Below are 18807 nucleotides of genomic sequence, written 5' to 3'. Positions count from 1 at the left end.
ATTAGTTATGACAATTTTAAGGTCCTTTTCTTGTAAAAACAAAAATTATCATTAAAACATAAAAATGCCGCCATCACCACTCCATTGATCTAAGTGCGACAGGATGGGACAGGATGGGACGGAAGACAGGAAGGGATGTATGGGAGGACGGGACAGGACAGGACTCCTGGCGTCAGTGATCATGTTACAGAACATTCAAAATCAAGCTAATTAAAAAACATACCCGTTATTTTTATATAAACAAAACAGATTTTTAGACAATCATGTTAAAACAAGGTCTGAATAACACAAGTATGAATCACCTTGTTGATATTAACTACAATACACACGTTTTAAAGTAAATAATTAGTGAATTATTATAAAACTATGACACATTAAATGTTACAAAAAGAAGTCACACACATACACTTTGACAAATTCACAAAACCATTCTACAATACATATGTATATACAGACATAATCTTTTATCAAATTAACGTTCGTTTGTGTTAAACGTCTATTTTAAGTTGTTGTCTTAATTAAGAATGTGGTAGCATCCTATCCTGAGTTGGTTTTAATGAAACATGCTATTTTCAATTAAATTTATAACTCTCAAAACCACAAGGAAAACTATCATGCTTACTGCAAAATATACTTGCTTGATCATTGTCGAGATGCTGATCAGAATAATTAAAAGAAAATTGCATTTTTCCAAAACTGACATGGCGTATTACTATACATGCATATCAATTATGATATAAAATTTTGTTCTGTATCAATGAAATTTATAGACTGATATTTTTTTGATTACCAAGGTTAACTTCGTTAAAAAGTGCTTCAACTTTCCATTGTGAATCTTTTAATGATGAAACCACAGAATCGATCCCATGGTTAACCTCTAAGTTTACGTCAAACTTGATACCATTTAGCCATTTTTTGTTCACGGAAAATATATTTTCGGGGTTTTGCAAAACCTTTTCGGGGATGATATTTTCCCAATTTCACGGAAAATCGCTAAGGTAACAAAAATTTCATGTACACAATATATTAGAAATGGTTGAATCATATGTAGAGGTAACCTTTGAGCAAAAAGTTTAAACTGCTCAAATTTGATTTTCTCATTTTTGTTGATCAAATTGTGAAAATTTTGACACTCAAACATATCTAGCTAGGTATATGGTAACTTGTCCAACAACATTAATAGAATAAATAGACACGATTTATACAGACCTGCCTTGTCATTTGATCCTATTGGTTATACAATAGCATAAGTATCAACAAGAGGCCGATGGACCTTAATGGTCATCAGACTATTAGCACAATACAACATAGTAGTTTAAATTTTTAGCCTATTTGACCCCTGTGACTTTATTGAAGATCAAGGTTATTCATTTGAACAAACTTGAAAGCCCTTCATCCCAGCATGTCACAGGCCCAATATCAGCTCTCTAGGCCTCTTAATTATTCACAAAAAGTTATTTAAAGATTTTAGCCATTTTGACCCCTGTGACCTTGAATGAGGTTTAAGATCCTTCATTTGAAGAAACTTGGTACCCCTTCATTCCAGCGTGCTGCAGGCCTGATATCAGTGCCCATTCTGGTTCTTGAGTAGAAGCCGTTTAAAGATTTTAGCCTATTTGACCCCTGTGACCTTGAATGAAGGTCAAAGTCCTTCATTTGAACAAACTTGGTACCCCTTCATCCATGCATGCTGCAGGCCCAATATGAGTATCCTGGGCCTTTTGGTTCTTGAGAAGAAGTGGTTTAAAGATCTCAGCATATTTGACCCCTGTGACCTTGAATGAAGGTCAAGGTCCTTCATTTGAACTAACTTGGCAGCCCTTCATCCAAGCATGCTGTAGGCCTGATATCAGTACCCTGGGCCTTCTGGTTCTTGAGAAGAAGCTGTTTAAAGATTTTTTGACCCTTTTTTAATTTGATCCCTTTAACCTTGAATGAAGATCAAGGTCATTCATTTGAACAAACTTGGTAGCCCTTCATCCCAGCATGCTACATGCCCAATATCAGTACCCTGGGCCTTCTGGTTCTTGAGAAGAATTGGTTTAAAGATTTTAGCCTATTTGACCCCCGTGACCTTGAATGAAGATCAAGGTCATTCATTTGAAAGAACTTGGTAGCCATTCATCCCAGCATGCTACAGGCCAAATATCAGTACCCTGGGGCTTTCAGTTATTGAGAAGAAGTCGTTTGAATTAAAAGTTTACGCACCGAACACGGTGCATGGCGGACGACGCATGGCGCACGACGACGGACGGTGGATTATGACAATAGGTCATCCTGACCCTTCTGGTCAAATGAAAAATGATTTGAGAAATATTATTTAAGTAATTCTTTTTTTCATATTTACATACATTTTTGATGGAGTTCTGTCGAGGTGGTGGACGTATAGAACCGCCTCTCTCTAGACTTCCTGATTTCTGTTTCCTGAATTTTCGACCCCCTGGCCCGACCTTTCCTCCGATATCTGCCATTCCTCCGATGGCCTGTTCCTCGTCTCCCTTGGACATGATGTCACTGATATCACTGAGCGTACTAACCACCTGTACACCAGACTGGCGCGCCGTCCTCTGTATGTGGGCTTTCTCAGCTTTCATCAGGTAAGTGGCTGGAGCCCAACCTTCCTTTCCATGGTACCTGTGTCATTATGTACAGATTAATAAAATCAATTACTTGTACCGATAAAGATCATGTGGTCACACTCTCACAACTTGGTTTGTTTTCATTAGTTTTATGTCCAATTAACTGGGGTCATGTAAAGACTTGCCAGGTTTGATTGTGAAGGATAGCCGGAGTATCCAGAGAAAAACCACAAACCAGCGATTAGTATCTGGTAACTACCCTAAGATTTAAACTCACAACCCAGAGGTAGAGGGTCTGTGGTCATATGTCAGGACATCTTATCTATGAATTCGGTCAACGCGACCCTCTTAGTACCCAATTACATACAATCACTCGGTTCAACTCTTGTTAATGCTAAGACCTATTTATGATGTAAAATGTTCTTTTTTTATACTTTCAGTTACACAATAATTTGTCTGCAAAATCCAGCTGTAAATTTATTTTAGAAATACATGAGGAACTACCCAAGATTTCTTATTGTTGAAGAAAACTAGCAGACTTTAACTAAATAAGTAAAAGTATCTGTATTTTCTATGTCTTATTAGATTTTTATTCTTGATATTTACAACAATTTAGAAGTGTAATATAATCTACACAACAAATCAACCTTATGACAACACCATATTTATATGGAAGCATGGAGTACAGAATTATAAGAATATAATGTAATATATAGGTGTGAAGTAATCATATCTTACATGCCTCTTAGAGGAAGCCGTTGTGTTAGTTTACCTGAAGTTAAAGTGAACAGTCGGGCAAGGATGGCTAAAGTCGGTAAAAATGGTGTGAATGTATCCAGTATAATTTCTTATGAAATGGAAAAATAAAATCTCTCGTCAAATTCTGTCTGCGTACGAAGAAATTGATTTAAAGTTTGGGAATTCTAAAACGTCCTCCCGGCTCACTATGTCCATGGTTACATTTCCACGCAGCCTCGCTTTCAATGCTTTCAACTTTTCTTTACTTTAATGGTCAGAACTGGGAAACTAAGCAGAACTTGACCGTCGTATTAATATGCGAGAACTCTTGGAAGGCCAATGAACGCATTTAGACTGGTTTTCTTTGCCCGACTATTCACTTTAATCCTATCTTTTATGCCTCTTAGTGGAAGCCATCACAGTATTTACCTAAGTCTATTTGTGGTATTTACCTTATGAGCCACCACCCGTCCAGGTTTTTCTCGACTACATCGACAAGTGTGCCCAACTCTAGTGCGATCTCATCATCGTTTGTTGGAGCAAAGGCTTCCGTTACGGTGAACTTCTCCTCTGGAACAGAGCATCATACATATATGGTATTCTGTCTTTGCATACCACAGAGTTACCTCCCTTTTGGGTATAGGTATTCATAATGTTACATCATTATTTTGTAAGTGAAACTTATTTTCTCTGAAAAGTATTATGTTACCCTCTGAAACACATGACATCACAATCAATACCTACCAGGAAGGGCAGATAACTCTGCAATATGCAAATACAGAATAGGTTTGAGGGGATTATTACAACATAAATGGATGTAGATATAATATTATGAGGGCAAAATTATATCATTATATAATAAAGGTCAGCAACACAAAATTTCTGTGAAAATGGCAAAAGACCATTTGAAGCTAGGACCAAGACTGGACATGCTGTTTTTAATTTGTTTATAGGTGTGTTGAAGTAAGCCCCTAACCCCCTCCCCCTAAGGTACACTTTCCCTTGCAGAGAAGCTAGCCTATCCCCAACCCTTCTGTAACCCTCCTCCCCTAAAGTAAACTTTCCCTATCAGAACAGCCTATCCCAAAACTCTCCCCTACCCTCCCTAGGTAGACTTTCCCTAACTGAGTAGCCAATCCCAAACCCTCCCTCTATAAGGTACACTTTCCCTAGCTGAGTAGCCAATCTCAAACCCTCCCCCTAGGGTAGACTTTCCCTATTAGAACAGCCTCTCCCACACCCTAACCCCCTTTGTCCCTTCCTCATTCTATACAAACCTTCTCCTGGGAGCAGCCTCTGTGTGGTGTTTTCCTTCAGCCCATCCTTCCTCTTTAGATATGTGCTTGGAACCCAGCCTTGATGGTCCTCAATTGTCACAAACCACCAACCTGGCATAAAACCAGAACAAAATTCAAATTTAAAATTATCAAATCGAAACACCAACCTCTTAATAATGAAATTTTCAAGGATCTGGAAATGTCATGGTATTAGATCATTGATGAAGTCATTATAACATATTATTAATAACAATTAGAACATATTTAAGAGTGTGACAAAGATTTTTGCTGTTGCATTATTTATGAAAGAATAAAATAACCCATGTTGACCTCTGGTGACCTTTGATAACATCTGTTGATCTCTGTTGGTCTCTGTTGACCTATGATAACTTCTGTTGACCTATGATAACTTCTGTTGACCTCTGTTGACCTCAGATGATCTCTGTTGACCTCAGATGACCTCTGATCATGACTTACCACTTTCACTTTTCTCCACGACTTGCACCACTATGCCTGCCTTCAGATTGAGGTCCCATTTATCTTCCTTCTTATAATCCCCTATCACAACATATTCCTCGGCAAGCTTAGGCCCTGAGATCTTTTCTATGTTACGATTCTTAGTCTTCATCCTGCAGAAAAAAATAAAATAAGGAGGTTAAAAAAATCAAATCCTCTGGTTGACAGCAAAGACATGTAGCAGTCATCAGTGGGACCCATAAAAATCAAATCTGAAGGGGCCATGAAGGTCCCTCAGACAGTACAAAGGGTTACAGCCCTCGTCACATGCAGTAAAATATACAGACATGCAGACCCACAAAATCAAACCTGAAGGGGTCATGTGGGACCCTCAGACAGTACAAGGGTTAAAGAGTAACATGCGGTAAAATATACAGAGGGACCCACAAAATCAAACCTGAAGGGGTCATGTGGGTCCCTCAGACAGTACAAGGGTTAAAGAGTCACATGTGGTAAAATATACAGAGGGACCCACAAAATCAACGAGGGTCATGTGGTCCCTAGACAGTACAAGGGTTAAAGAGTCAATGTGTAAAATCCTCAAACCTGAAGGGGTCAGTACTGTAATACATGTAATGTACTTACTGGGTTTTTTCATTGGTTGGAGCTACGTCCTCCGGTCCTACGTCAAAGAAATCCAAAACGTCTTCACAACGGGAGATTTTGGCTGGCAACGTGATTAGTGCCTGTTAAACAAAAGTAAAACTCGTATATGCCAGTAATATGTCAAACTCAGTAATAATTCCATTCATATATGAAATTTAAATCAACTGATATTTTAACACTTGTGCTGTCGCCATGTCTCTGATATGATTAAAAATCATAATTTTTTATTATATTGATATACACATTTCCACATACCAAAATTATGACTTACAGGAAATATTGTATCTCAACAAGCTACCACCACTTATAATTAATCTCTATTTTTACCTTCATGACAAGTTCCTGTTGTTCCTTATAAACACAATTATTTACCTGGTATTATATAGAAAGAAATATTTTCTTCACAAGACAAGGAAATAGATGACTATAAAACACTCTATTTCGTGTGAGAGGAAATAGATGTCAACTTAGATCAAGATCGCCCTGCTTAAATAGAAATTATGTAACTTGATACTTCCCCTAATATATAATATTTCCTTTGTTCCAAAAATGTGCATTATATTGATATACACATTTCCACATACCCAAAATTATGACTTACAGGAAATATTGTATCTCAACAAGCTACCACCACTTATAATTAATCTCTATTTTTACCTTCATGACAAGTTCCTGTTGTTCCTTATAAACACAATTATTTACCTGGTATTATATAGAAAAAATATTTTCTTCAAAAGACAAGGAAATAGATGACTATAAAACACTCTATTTCGTGTGAGAGGAAATAGATGTCAACTTAGATCAAGATCGCCCTGCTTAAATAGAAATTATGTAACTTGATACTTCCCCTAATATATAATATTTCATTTGTTCCAAAAATGTGCAGGGTATCTGGGTTATTTTTATGTATTACATGTATCTATCCAAAAATGTATTTTAGTATTAATCATTCTTCTGTGTTCCTATTAGAATAATTTGTCTGTCTCTCAGTGTGTGATCCGAGTGTGCGTATGTTGGAATAGGAGCATGTATTAACCTTTTGATAAGAATAGTGTGTATTAAATTGGTATGTGATTGCAAACATAAATTCTTATATTACTATATTAACATTTTCACTGCAGTCCCACTATTTAACCTTACCAAGTGCAGTTTGCATTCATATATATAGTCTATGCACTTCAAGCGTTTATTATGACGTCATTATCATATGTGACGTCACAATTGTCATGCAAGCGATCACGGAAAACGGCTGATCAAATGGCTGTTACATCCATGATGATAACAAATGATTAATTCATTATAACTGCAAAATCCCTTGAGATTTCATCATAGCACGCTTCATGGAATTTGCCTCTGTCCATTTGGCATTCATATTGGCTATAAATGCCAACTGAAAGACGTTTAATGCTTAAGTATACTACCGGACATGTACAAAGCGGACTGACCTTACAGTAATCATTGATAGGCTGCAGTCTTTTTAACGCCACATCCCTAATATGGCTTCGACCAAAATAGATCTTCCCTGTAATACAACGAAACTTTAATTAAATAAATGTACATTATAGATTAGTGGCAAAATCATATCTATTGTAATAGAAGTGGAGAAAAAAACAAAAGGAACAAAATTTTACAACAATTGAACGGAAGTGATTATATATGACGTAAAATACTGTAGATAAAATGCTATTGACAAGGTAATGAAATGTGTACAATATACAAGTGTATGATATCCTTGATACTTCCTGAAAAATCTGTTTGTTACACGGTAACAATAAAATATGGTCCTAATGCATCACAATTATAGAGAATAATGTTAGTATTAACCTATTACCTACAGACATGGTCTAATGAATTATCTTACCTGGTAAAAATGGTATAATCCTTTTCATGGGGTCCAGGAGACCTGCCTCTATAGGAAACTTGTCCAGTAATTCATTCTGTTGATATAAAGTTAAATAATTTTTTTGTGAGTGGACTTTAGATACAGACTATATACCGGGGGTGAGACAGACCTACAACCAACCACAGGACTTCCTTAAGTACGGTCAACAATACAGACACACTTATGTGTTGTTTACTTTAAAAACAATCTTGAAGTAGTACGATAACAATTCACTGTATCATATATGCAACATATAATATATATACTAAACAACTTAAGTCTAGAAACACTGATAAAATATACTTATAGTAGTATATAAATTTTATTTATTCTACATCGATTGTGAAACAAGTTATGTAACTTTAATTATACAAATCAACTTTTAATGGTCTGGATGAAAGATATATCCTAATAGACAAGAAATAGAAAATAAAACTGATGATATACTGCAGGAGTTATTTATTACAGCTGTACTTTAATTTCATCTTTTAATTATAAGCACTAATTACTGCACAGTTGCTGATATGCGGGAGGGGTTTTAATTTTGCTTAATACACGGTCCCATTCAAACTCGCGAAAAATAATACCCGGGTCATGATCTCACATAGTATTACTTGTTATAAGAATGTGACTTTTAATTAAAAGGCTAGAATTAAAGACAATTCGCAAAAATAATCCCCCACGAATAGGTCCAAAACAGTAAATCCCCAAATTTGACACGTACCCACAAAATTTAACAATACAGTAATGTACAGCGCTTATTTTTCTAAAAGTGTATTTGCAGTATATTGAACCAACGAATGGTGCTAATACATATATCATATCAAATCCTGGTTTACATATTTTAGCATTTGCTCTTACATGAAATACGCTTTCTGGGCCTATTCTGTATTTCAAATTTATAGAGTTATCTGCCCTTCCGTGTAGGTATTGATTGTGATGTCATGTGTTAGCGAGCATATAAATGTCACACGTGAATTTCATTCACAAAATAATGACGTCACAAAATAGATACCTTAGATATCGTAAAGGGAGGAATATATACCTGCCGTAAAGGGAGGTAACTCTGTAATGTGCAAAGTCATAATAAGATCAGTCCATTAAGGACTGTGGGAGCCACAATGACCTTTAATCCAATAACTTTAAACCTGTATGATTAATTAGTCACCCCTGAAAACTCAAAATGGACTGGTCTAGTCTTTGATTTAAAAGAGCCTACAAACGTGTCTATAGGAGTAAAAGGGTTAATTAATATGTGATGGTGACATATGTTATAAAGTATATCTCTAACTCTGACAAACAAATCTTTGAGCCCCTTAAAACAAAATTATTGTGAACTGAAATGAAGTAAAACAAACTTTACTATGACCCTGATTAACGTTATAAATATCAAAGCTTGGCAGCTCAATTCACTAAAGGTCAAGGTCACTCATTTGAGTTTTTTGAATTTTTGTAGCCCTATCACTACACTATTGTTGATTATCTACAGTAGCTGGTAAAGGGAAAATAAATTAAGAAATGTAACAGTGAAATGTCACTGAAAGATGAATAATCCCACACTACTCCATAAACATTAAGTATGTACATATGTGTACAGTTGTATACCTCAATTAACTGAATTTTAGTTAATGATTTAAGTTGATATGACCAAAGAGATCATCAACAGTTCAAGCCTTTAAAGATGCTCCATCGCCGACAGAGCATAAATGATATTCAGCATTTGAACAATAATTGGTGTTTAATCGTGTACATATATGACTAATTAACACAAAAAATAACATAAAATAATTTATTTCCCCTTTGGTGCATGCATGCGCAATCATTACTTCATTTCATATAAGATATAGTGCCACGGATTTTTTCGGTATGCAATTAATCATTTTTCAAATTTTTAACATGAAGTAAAATAAGAAGCTCAAACTTTTCAATGGTGGTAATGGTGTAAAGTAAGTAACTTTTGTAACTGAAGAAAAATACTAAATCGTCTGCTCCTGTTTTTGATAGTGAAAAAATACCATTTGTCAGCGATGGAACATCTTTAAATGTAGTTAGTACAGGTATAAAGTCAGCCATACTATATGTAGATGTATACTACATATATATATGTACCAGCAACACATACCTGATCTTGATCTCAAATTACCATCTGCCCATAGGGAAAATAATGTATGGACAGCCTTGATAAAAACTAATCTGTCACATATATATAAAATCTATCTGATGACCCCCAGGTAAATAAATACTGACCACCATCTTAATCAATGGGTTTATATAGAGAGAACAAATTAAACTCCGAAACTTTTAGTTTCAATAATACTGTAGATCAAGAGTATAAAAATTGTGAAAAAATAAGATATTTGTGTGGGGAAATTTAATGATAAGTACACAGTACTCACCTGGAAGTCGAAGAATCGGCTGTACCGCCTGTAGAGGCAGGTGGTCGTTTGGTCAGACCAGGTCACCATAACGATGTATACCTGTCAGAGAGGTAAGTAAAAAGCTTAGTACACTCATCAAGACAGTGATTAATTCGTCTGGACTAATACACTTATAATTACTGCACTGAAGGTAGAAAAATATATGTAACACCTTACACTAACATTGACGTAGAAAACTAGGATTCATTATAATTATTGTAAGCCAATTTCTTTTCTATGTTTATACAAATACATTGTTTATATACTACAAATGTAATGAAGTACATATTTTTGTATTTTCATTACAAAAATGTAATATTCTAAAAAAATCAAAACTTTTTTTTAAATGTTTAATGGTAACTGAAACCAAGGCATTCAAAATATACTAAATACTGTAAGTGTAAAAGTGAAAGGAATAATGTTCGGTCTGCAACTTTAATTAAGCACGAGTCCGATACCCATGACTAGTAATTTTACTGCCAGACTAGTGCCAAATGTATAATGAACTAGTCCGATTGGACTTGTGGTTCTTCACCCAATTAAAATCAGTGTAAAATGCTCTTTTCACAATAACGATGGTCAATTGCATTTTCAACACATTTTCAATGTATTCTGTATGCGATTATTTCGTTATGAATGCATCATTTTGTGAGAATTTGCATTCATTCAGACTGTACTTTAGGTCATAAATCGTTAAGTGATGATGACTGAAGTGCTGAAGCAAAACGGCTGTATGTATTTAATTTGGACTAGTGATTCAATAACAGGACTATTAAATTTTTTGGTTTTACTAGTCCAAATGACTAGCAGCGACAAAAAATTAACGTCAGTCACAGACTGATGTTTCTTTTGCTTTTGTGCTCTTTGTATACTGTAAAAAAAGCTAATAAAAATGTATTTCAATGAAAAAAAAATGTTTGTATGAATGTTTTGTAATAAGTAATTGCATGCGATTTGCTTTCCTGAATTTTGCGATCTAAGTAAATTCGCAAAAGTTTAATCTCCTAAAACTATAACTTCTCTATATATCATGCTAATGATAGAAATTACCACTCATTTTTTTTTACATGCGAATGTTAATTATCGCGAATCTGTTTTGAAATGGAAATCGTGAAAGTAAGTTGATTTACAGTATATTGTGCATGAGAAAACAATTCAATTTTACTTTTATCACAAACATGTGGATGTGAAAACAGTTAGAATTACTTGTATCAAGTACATGAGGATGTGAAAACAGTTCAATTTTACTTGTGTCACATGAGAATGTGAAAACAGTTCGATTTTACTTGTGTCACACGAGGATGTGAAAACAGTTAGATTTTACTTGTGTCAAGTACATGAGGATGTGAAAACAGTTAGATTTTACTTGTGTCAAGTACATGAGGATGTGAACAGTTCAATTTTACTTAAATTCACACATGGATGAGAAAACAGTTCAATTCTACTTGTTTCAGTTGATGAAGTGCCAGCCAATACTGGGATTTCAAGATCATGAAACAATGTGGGTTAATTAAGTACGATATAATATTGATTAGTCCCATCTTCTGGTCTTTGTGATGTTCACAGTTGACTTGATTTTTGTGATTTATAATCAATTTAACCGAACAGCAAAACCTTGCTATAAACAATAGTATGGGACCAGTGGAATCAATCCATTATAACAGTAATTTGCTATAGAGTTTATGAAACTATAACTTAATTAAAGTCATATGCTGATTGTACCCTGAATCAACATCGTTTACTTAGCTCACTCACAAATTCCAGTCGGCACGCAACTACCGGTAAATCTTCTTCGATAGATTTAATTTACCATTATCGACAATGATTTATTTATATACGTCTTTGATTGCATTTGATTTTCTATCAAGCAGTACCCTTTTTGGCCCGAAGATCCACTTTTAAACCAGGTAATACATCCAGTATTTTGAGAATTCCTGAAAATTTGTTATAGTGCAAATATTTATTGATGGGACCACAAAATCACTTTGTATCTTAAGATAATCGGACAGTTCTCAAATTAGAAGTAACAAAGAGAAGCCAAAACCCAGGATTTGAATTTATGTACTTCGTCACTAAATACGACGAATTTTGTATCAAGCTGAGAGATTTATCTTAGGAAAGTTTTACTGTATTTGATACAAGTCAGCAGTTGAGCGGTAGGGGTTTATATACTTGCATCGTTTGCAGTTGGGTGAACACGAGTGTAATAATTAACAAAACTCCTACAAAACTTACAAAAATATTTTGAAGTTCTTTGAATTATTTGAATCCTGATGTTTGCATTTATTATAATAAAACCAGGATTGTTTCTGAAAATAATGTTACAATTTTACCGAGAAAATACTAAATTTTGTTGACATACTGATGTGTTGTAATTTTGAGTATACAGCCATGTAATATTTATACAGCCTCCAATTCCACTTTAAATGTGTATCATACATAGGAAAAATCAGTATTACACCTAAAGTATTGTAATAGAGAAATTAGATTATATGTAATAGATTTATACATTGTATTTAAGATTTGTTGATAAAATTTCACAAAGACCGAACAAAGAAATATTCAAATTATTAATATCGTATATTTTTTTAATCCCCATATTAAAATGTGCTTTCAATTATCAATTAAAGGGATTAAGATGTAGAAGACCCAACTACATGTAGATCATCAGGAAAAGGCACGGCCTATTGGGCTTATCACAATTAAAGGAAGGGCAGGCACTCGGGGATCATGCACTGAAAGGCTGTTAAATTGAGCATATACAATTGTCATATATGCCTTTCATATAATGACGTACTTCCCATTTGACTACCGGTATATACTCTAAACAAGATTTATGTACGTTGTATGAACCCGGTATTAAAGTATATTTCTAAGGTCACAACATTTGCTTCCGTAATAAGTAAAATATTTTATAAGGTTTAAAATTACTTCTAAATTGTTGTAAATTATATATTATAAGTGTATAAATTTTAAATTTCACATATATTACATATTTTATAAGCATTATGCAAACAAAATTTGTACATACTTTAGGTAATACTGTGTTACCAATATCACCAATATAGATTGAAGAATTTGAAAAATGACATTAATCAAAAGGTAAAGATTGTAACTTAATTATAAAATATACTGTTTTGTTTGGTCTGAGAAAAATGATCTGTATAATCAGTCATTAAAAATTATTCCGGTTGCCACGAACGTAGGTTGGTTTACATTAAGTATTGTTATCTTGTCGGATTTTCTTAGGTTCATTTATAGAAGGAAACTTCTGTTTGAACAGATAATCACAAGTAATACATAGAAGTGTAATATTTTTGCCGTAACAATTAAATGCCATTAATATTAGAATACGGTAAAATCTTGAACAAATAACTATGGATAATATAACTTAACCATTCTTCAATGATTTATCTAAAAAAAAAAATCTGTTGCAAGCAATAAATCAAATATTCATAAATTATTTCCAAACATTACGAATTCTGAAAAACCAGGACTTTCATCAATCATTTCACTAACAACTCAAAGTTGCATAAGTACAGGAGATGGGAGGGTGACATTCCTAACATTAGTACAGGAGATGGGAGGGTGACATCCCTAACATTAGTATAGGAGATGGGAGGGTGACATTCCTAACATTAGTATAGGAGATGGGAGGGTGACATCATTCCTAACATTAGTATAGGAGATGGGAGGGTGACATCCCTAACATTAGTATAGGAGATGGGAGGGTGACATCCCTAACATTAGTATAGGAGATGGGAGGGTGACATCCCTAACATTAGTATAGGAGATGGGAGGGTGACATCCCTAACATTAGTATAGGAGATGGGAGGGTGACATCCCTACTAACATTAGTATAGGAGATGGGAGGGTGACATCCCTACTAACATTAGTATAGGAGATGGGAGGGTGACATCCCTAACATTAGTATAGGAGATGGGAGGATGGATGACATCCCTAACATTAGTATAGGAGATGGGAGGGTGGACATCCCTAACATTAGTATAGGAGATGGGAGGGTGACATCCCTACTAACATTAGTATAGGAGATGGGAGGGTGACATCCCTAACATTAGTATAGGAGATGGGAGGGTGACATCTCTAACATTAGTATAGGAGATGGGAGGGTGACATTCCCTAACATTAGTATAGGAGATGGGAGGGTGACATCCCTAACATTAGTATAGGAGATGGGAGGGTGACATCCCTAACATTAGTATAGGAGATGGGAGGGTGACATCCCTAACATTAGTATAGGAGATGGGAGGGTGACATCCCTAACATTAGTATAGGAGATGGGAGGGTGACATCCCTAACATTAGTATAGGAGATGGGAGGGTGACATCCCTAACATTAGTATAGGAGATGGGAGGGTGACATCCCTAACATTAGTATAGGAGATGGGAGGGTGACATCCCTAACATTAGTATAGGAGATGGGAGGGTGACATCCCTAACATTAGTATAGGAGATGGGAGGGTGACATCCCTAACATTAGTATAGGAGATGGGAGGGTGACATCCCTAACATTAGTATAGGAGATGGGAGGGTGACATCCCTAACATTAGTATAGGAGATGGGAGGGTGACATCCCTAACATTAGTATAGGAGATGGGAGGGTGACATCCCTAACATTAGTATAGGAGATGGGAGGGTGACATCCCTAACATTAGTATAGGAGATGGGAGGGTGACATCCCTAACATTAGTATAGGAGATGGGAGGGTGACATCCCTAACATTAGTATAGGAGATGGGAGGGTGACATCCCTAACATTAGTATAGGAGATGGGAGGGTGACATCCCTAACATTAGTATAGGAGATGGGAGGGTGACATCCCTAACATTAGTATAGGAGATGGGAGGGTGACATCCCTAACATTAGTATAGGAGATGGGAGGGTGACATCCCTAACATTAGTATAGGAGATGGGAGGGTGACATCCCTAACATTAGTATAGGAGATGGGAGGGTGACATCCCTAACATTAGTATAGGAGATGGGAGGGTGACATCCCTAACATTAGTATAGGAGATGGGAGGGTGACATCCCTACTAACATTAGTATAGGAGATGGGAGGGTGACATCCCTAACATTAGTATAGGAGATGGGAGGGTGACATCCCTAACATTAGTATAGGAGATGGGAGGGTGACATCCCTAACATTAGTATAGGAGATGGGAGGGTGACATCCCTAACATTAGTATAGGAGATGGGAGGGTGACATCCCTAACATTAGTATAGGAGATGGGAGGGTGACATCCCTAACATTAGTATAGGAGATGGGAGGGTGACATCCCTAACATTAGTATAGGAGATGGGAGGGTGACATCCCTAACATTAGTATAGGAGATGGGAGGGTGACATCCCTAACATTAGTATAGGAGATGGGAGGGTGACATCCCTAACATTAGTATAGGAGATGGGAGGGTGACATCCCTAACATTAGTATAGGAGATGGAGGTGACATCCTAACATTAGTATAGGAGATGGGAGGTGACATCCCTAACATTAGTATAGGAGATGGGAGGGTGACATCCCTAACATTAGTATAGGAGATGGGAGGGTGACATCCCTAACATTAGTATAGGAGATGGGAGGGTGACATCCCTAACATTAGTATAGGAGATGGGAGGGTGACATCCCTAACATTAGTATAGGAGATGGGAGGGTGACATCCCTAACATTAGTATAGGAGATGGGAGGGTGACATCCCTAACATTAATATAGGAGATGGGAGGGTGACATCCCTAACATTAGTATAGGAGATGGGAGGGTGACATCCCTAACATTAGTATAGGAGATGGGAGGGTGACATCCCTAACATTAGTATAGGAGATGGGAGGGTGACATCCCTAACATTAGTATAGGAGATGGGAGGGTGACATCCCTAACATTAGTATAGGAGATGGGAGGGTGACATCCCTAACATTAGTATAGGAGATGGGAGGGTGACATCCCTAACATTAGTATAGGAGATGGGAGGGTGACATCCCTAACATTGGTATATAGGAGATGGGAGGGTGACATCCCTAACATTAGTATAGGAGATGGGAGGGTGACATCCCTAACATTAGTATAGGAGATGGGAGGGTGACATCCCTAACATTAGTATAGGAGATGGGAGGGTGACATCCCTAACATTAGTATAGGAGATGGGAGGGTGACATCCCTAACATTAGTATAGGAGATGGGAGGGTGACATCCCTAACATTAGTATAGGAGATGGGAGGAGGGTGACATCCCTAACATTAGTATAGGAGATGGGAGGGTGACATCCCTAACATTAGTATAGGAGATGGGAGGGTGACATCCCTAACATTAGTATAGGAGATGGGAGGGTGACATCCCTAACATTAGTATAGGAGATGGGAGGGTGACATCCCTAACATTAGTATAGGAGATGGGAGGGTGACATCCCTAACATTAGTATAGGAGATGGGAGGGTGACATCCCTAACATTAGTATAGGAGATGGGAGGGTGACATCCCTAAACATTAGTATAGGAGATGGGAGGGTGACATCCCTAACATTAGTATAGGGAGATGGGAGGGTGACATCCCTAACATTAGTATAGGAGATGGGAGGGTGACATCCCTAACATTAGTATAGGAGATGGGAGGGTGACATCCCTAACATTAGTATAGGAGATGGGAGGGTGACATCCCTAACATTAGTATAGGAGATGGGAGGGTGACATCCCTAACATTAGTATAGGAGATGGGAGGGTGACATCCCTAACATTAGTATAGGAGATGGGAGGGTGACATCCCTAACATTAGTATAGGAGATGGGAGGGTGACATCCCTAACATTAGTATAGGAGATGGGAGGGTGACATCCCTAACATTAGTATAGGAGATGGGAGGGTGACATCCCTAACATTAGTATAGGAGATGGGAGGGTGACATCCCTAACATTAGTATAGGAGATGGGAGGGTGACATCCCTAACATTAGTATAGGAGATGGGAGGGTGACATCCCTAACATTAGTATAGGAGAGAGATGGGAGGGTGACATCCCTAACATTAGTATAGGAGATGGGAGGGTGACATCCCTAACATTAGTATAGGAGATGGGAGGGTGACATCCCTAACATTAGTATAGGAGATGGGAGGGTGACATCCCTAACATTAGTATAGGAGATGGGAGGGTGACATCCCTAACATTAGTATAGGAGATGGGAGGGTGACATCCCTAACATTAGTATAGGAGATGGGAGGGTGACATCCCTAACATTAGTATAGGAGATGGGAGGGTGACATCCCTAACATTAGTATAGGAGATGGGAGGGTGACATCCCTAACATTAGTATAGGAGATGGGAGGGTGACATCCCTAACATTAGTATAGGAGATGGGAGGGTGACATCCCTAACATTAGTATAGGAGATGGGAGGGTGACATCCCTAACATTAGTATAGGAGATGGGAGGGTGACATCCCTAACATTAGTATAGGAGATGGGAGGGTGACATTCCTAACATTAGTTTAGGAAATGGGAGAGTGACATCTCTAACATTAGTATAGGAGATGGGAGGGTGACATCCCTAACATTAGTATAGGAGATGGGAGGGTGACATCCCTAACATTAGTATAGGAGATGGGAGGGTGACATCCCTAACATTAGTATAGGAGATGGGAGGGTGACATCCCTTACATTAGTATAGGAGATGGGAGGGTGACATCCTTAACATTAGTATAGGAGATGGGAGGGTGACATCCCTAACATTAGTATAGGAGATGGGAGGGTGACATCCCTAACATTAGTATAGGAGATGGGAGGGTGACATCCCTAACATTAGTATAGGAGATGGGAGGGTGACATCCCTAACATTAGTATAGGAGATGGGAGGGTGACATCCCTAACATTAGTATAGGAGATGGGAGGGTGACATCCCTAACATTAGTATAGGAGATGGGAGGGTGACATCCCTAACATATTCAACATTAGTATAGGAGATGGGAGGGTGACATCCCTAACATTAGTATAGGAGATGGGAGGGTGACATCCCTAACATTAGTATAGGAGATGGGAGGGTGACATCCCTAACATTAGTATAGGAGATGGGAGGGTGACATCCCTAACATTAGTATAGGAGATGGGAGGGTGACATCCCTAACATTAGTATAGGAGATGGGAGGGTGACATCCCTAACATTAGTATAGGAGATGGGAGGGTGACATCCCTAACATTAGTATAGGAGATGGGAGGGTGACATCCCTAACATTAGTATAGGAGATGGGAGGGTGACATCCCTAACATTAGTATAGGAGATGGGAGGGTGACATCCCTAACATTAGTATAGGAGATGGGAGGGTGACATCCCTAACATTAGTATAGGAGATGGGAGGGTGACATCCCTAACATTAGTATAGGAGATGGGAGGGTGACATCCCTAACATTAGTATAGGAGGATGGGAGGGTGACATCCCTAACATTAGTATAGGAGATGGGAGGGTGACATCCCTAACATTAGTATAGGAGATGGGAGGGTGACATCCCTAACATTAGTATAGGAGATGGGAGGGTGACATCCCTAACATTAGTATAGGAGATGGGAGGGTGACATCCCTAACATTAGTATAGGAGATGGGAGGGTGACATCCCTAACATTAGTATAGGAGATGGGAGGGTGACATCCCTAACATTAGTATAGGAGATGGGAGGGTGACATCCCTAACATTAGTATAGGAGATGGGAGGGTGACATCCCTAACATTAGTATAGGAGATGGGAGGGTGACATCCCTAACATTAGTATAGGAGATGGGAGGGTGACATCCCTAACATTAGTA

The 18807-nt window shown here is 37.3% G+C and overlaps 1 protein-coding gene across 1 annotated transcript in view; it reads right to left on the bottom strand.

Moving 5' to 3' along the window:
* Nucleotides 1–18807, bottom strand: part of LOC138335366 (SH3 and PX domain-containing protein 2B-like) — a 33585-nt gene that overhangs the window by 5535 nt on the left and 9243 nt on the right. Inside the window, 9 exon segments of the mRNA XM_069284424.1 lie at nt 639–656; nt 2352–2634; nt 3770–3887; nt 4595–4705; nt 5072–5223; nt 5696–5796; nt 7162–7238; nt 7578–7653; nt 9995–10075. Of these exon segments, the coding sequence (XP_069140525.1) occupies nt 639–656; nt 2352–2634; nt 3770–3887; nt 4595–4705; nt 5072–5223; nt 5696–5796; nt 7162–7238; nt 7578–7653; nt 9995–10075 (1017 nt within the window).

Source organism: Argopecten irradians, chromosome 11 (genome assembly GCF_041381155.1).
Source record: "Argopecten irradians isolate NY chromosome 11, Ai_NY, whole genome shotgun sequence".
NCBI classification, from domain to species: Eukaryota; Metazoa; Mollusca; class Bivalvia; order Pectinida; family Pectinidae; genus Argopecten; species Argopecten irradians.
Note: the sequence above shows the minus strand (reverse complement) of the source record. Positions and strands in the feature narration are given on the sequence as shown.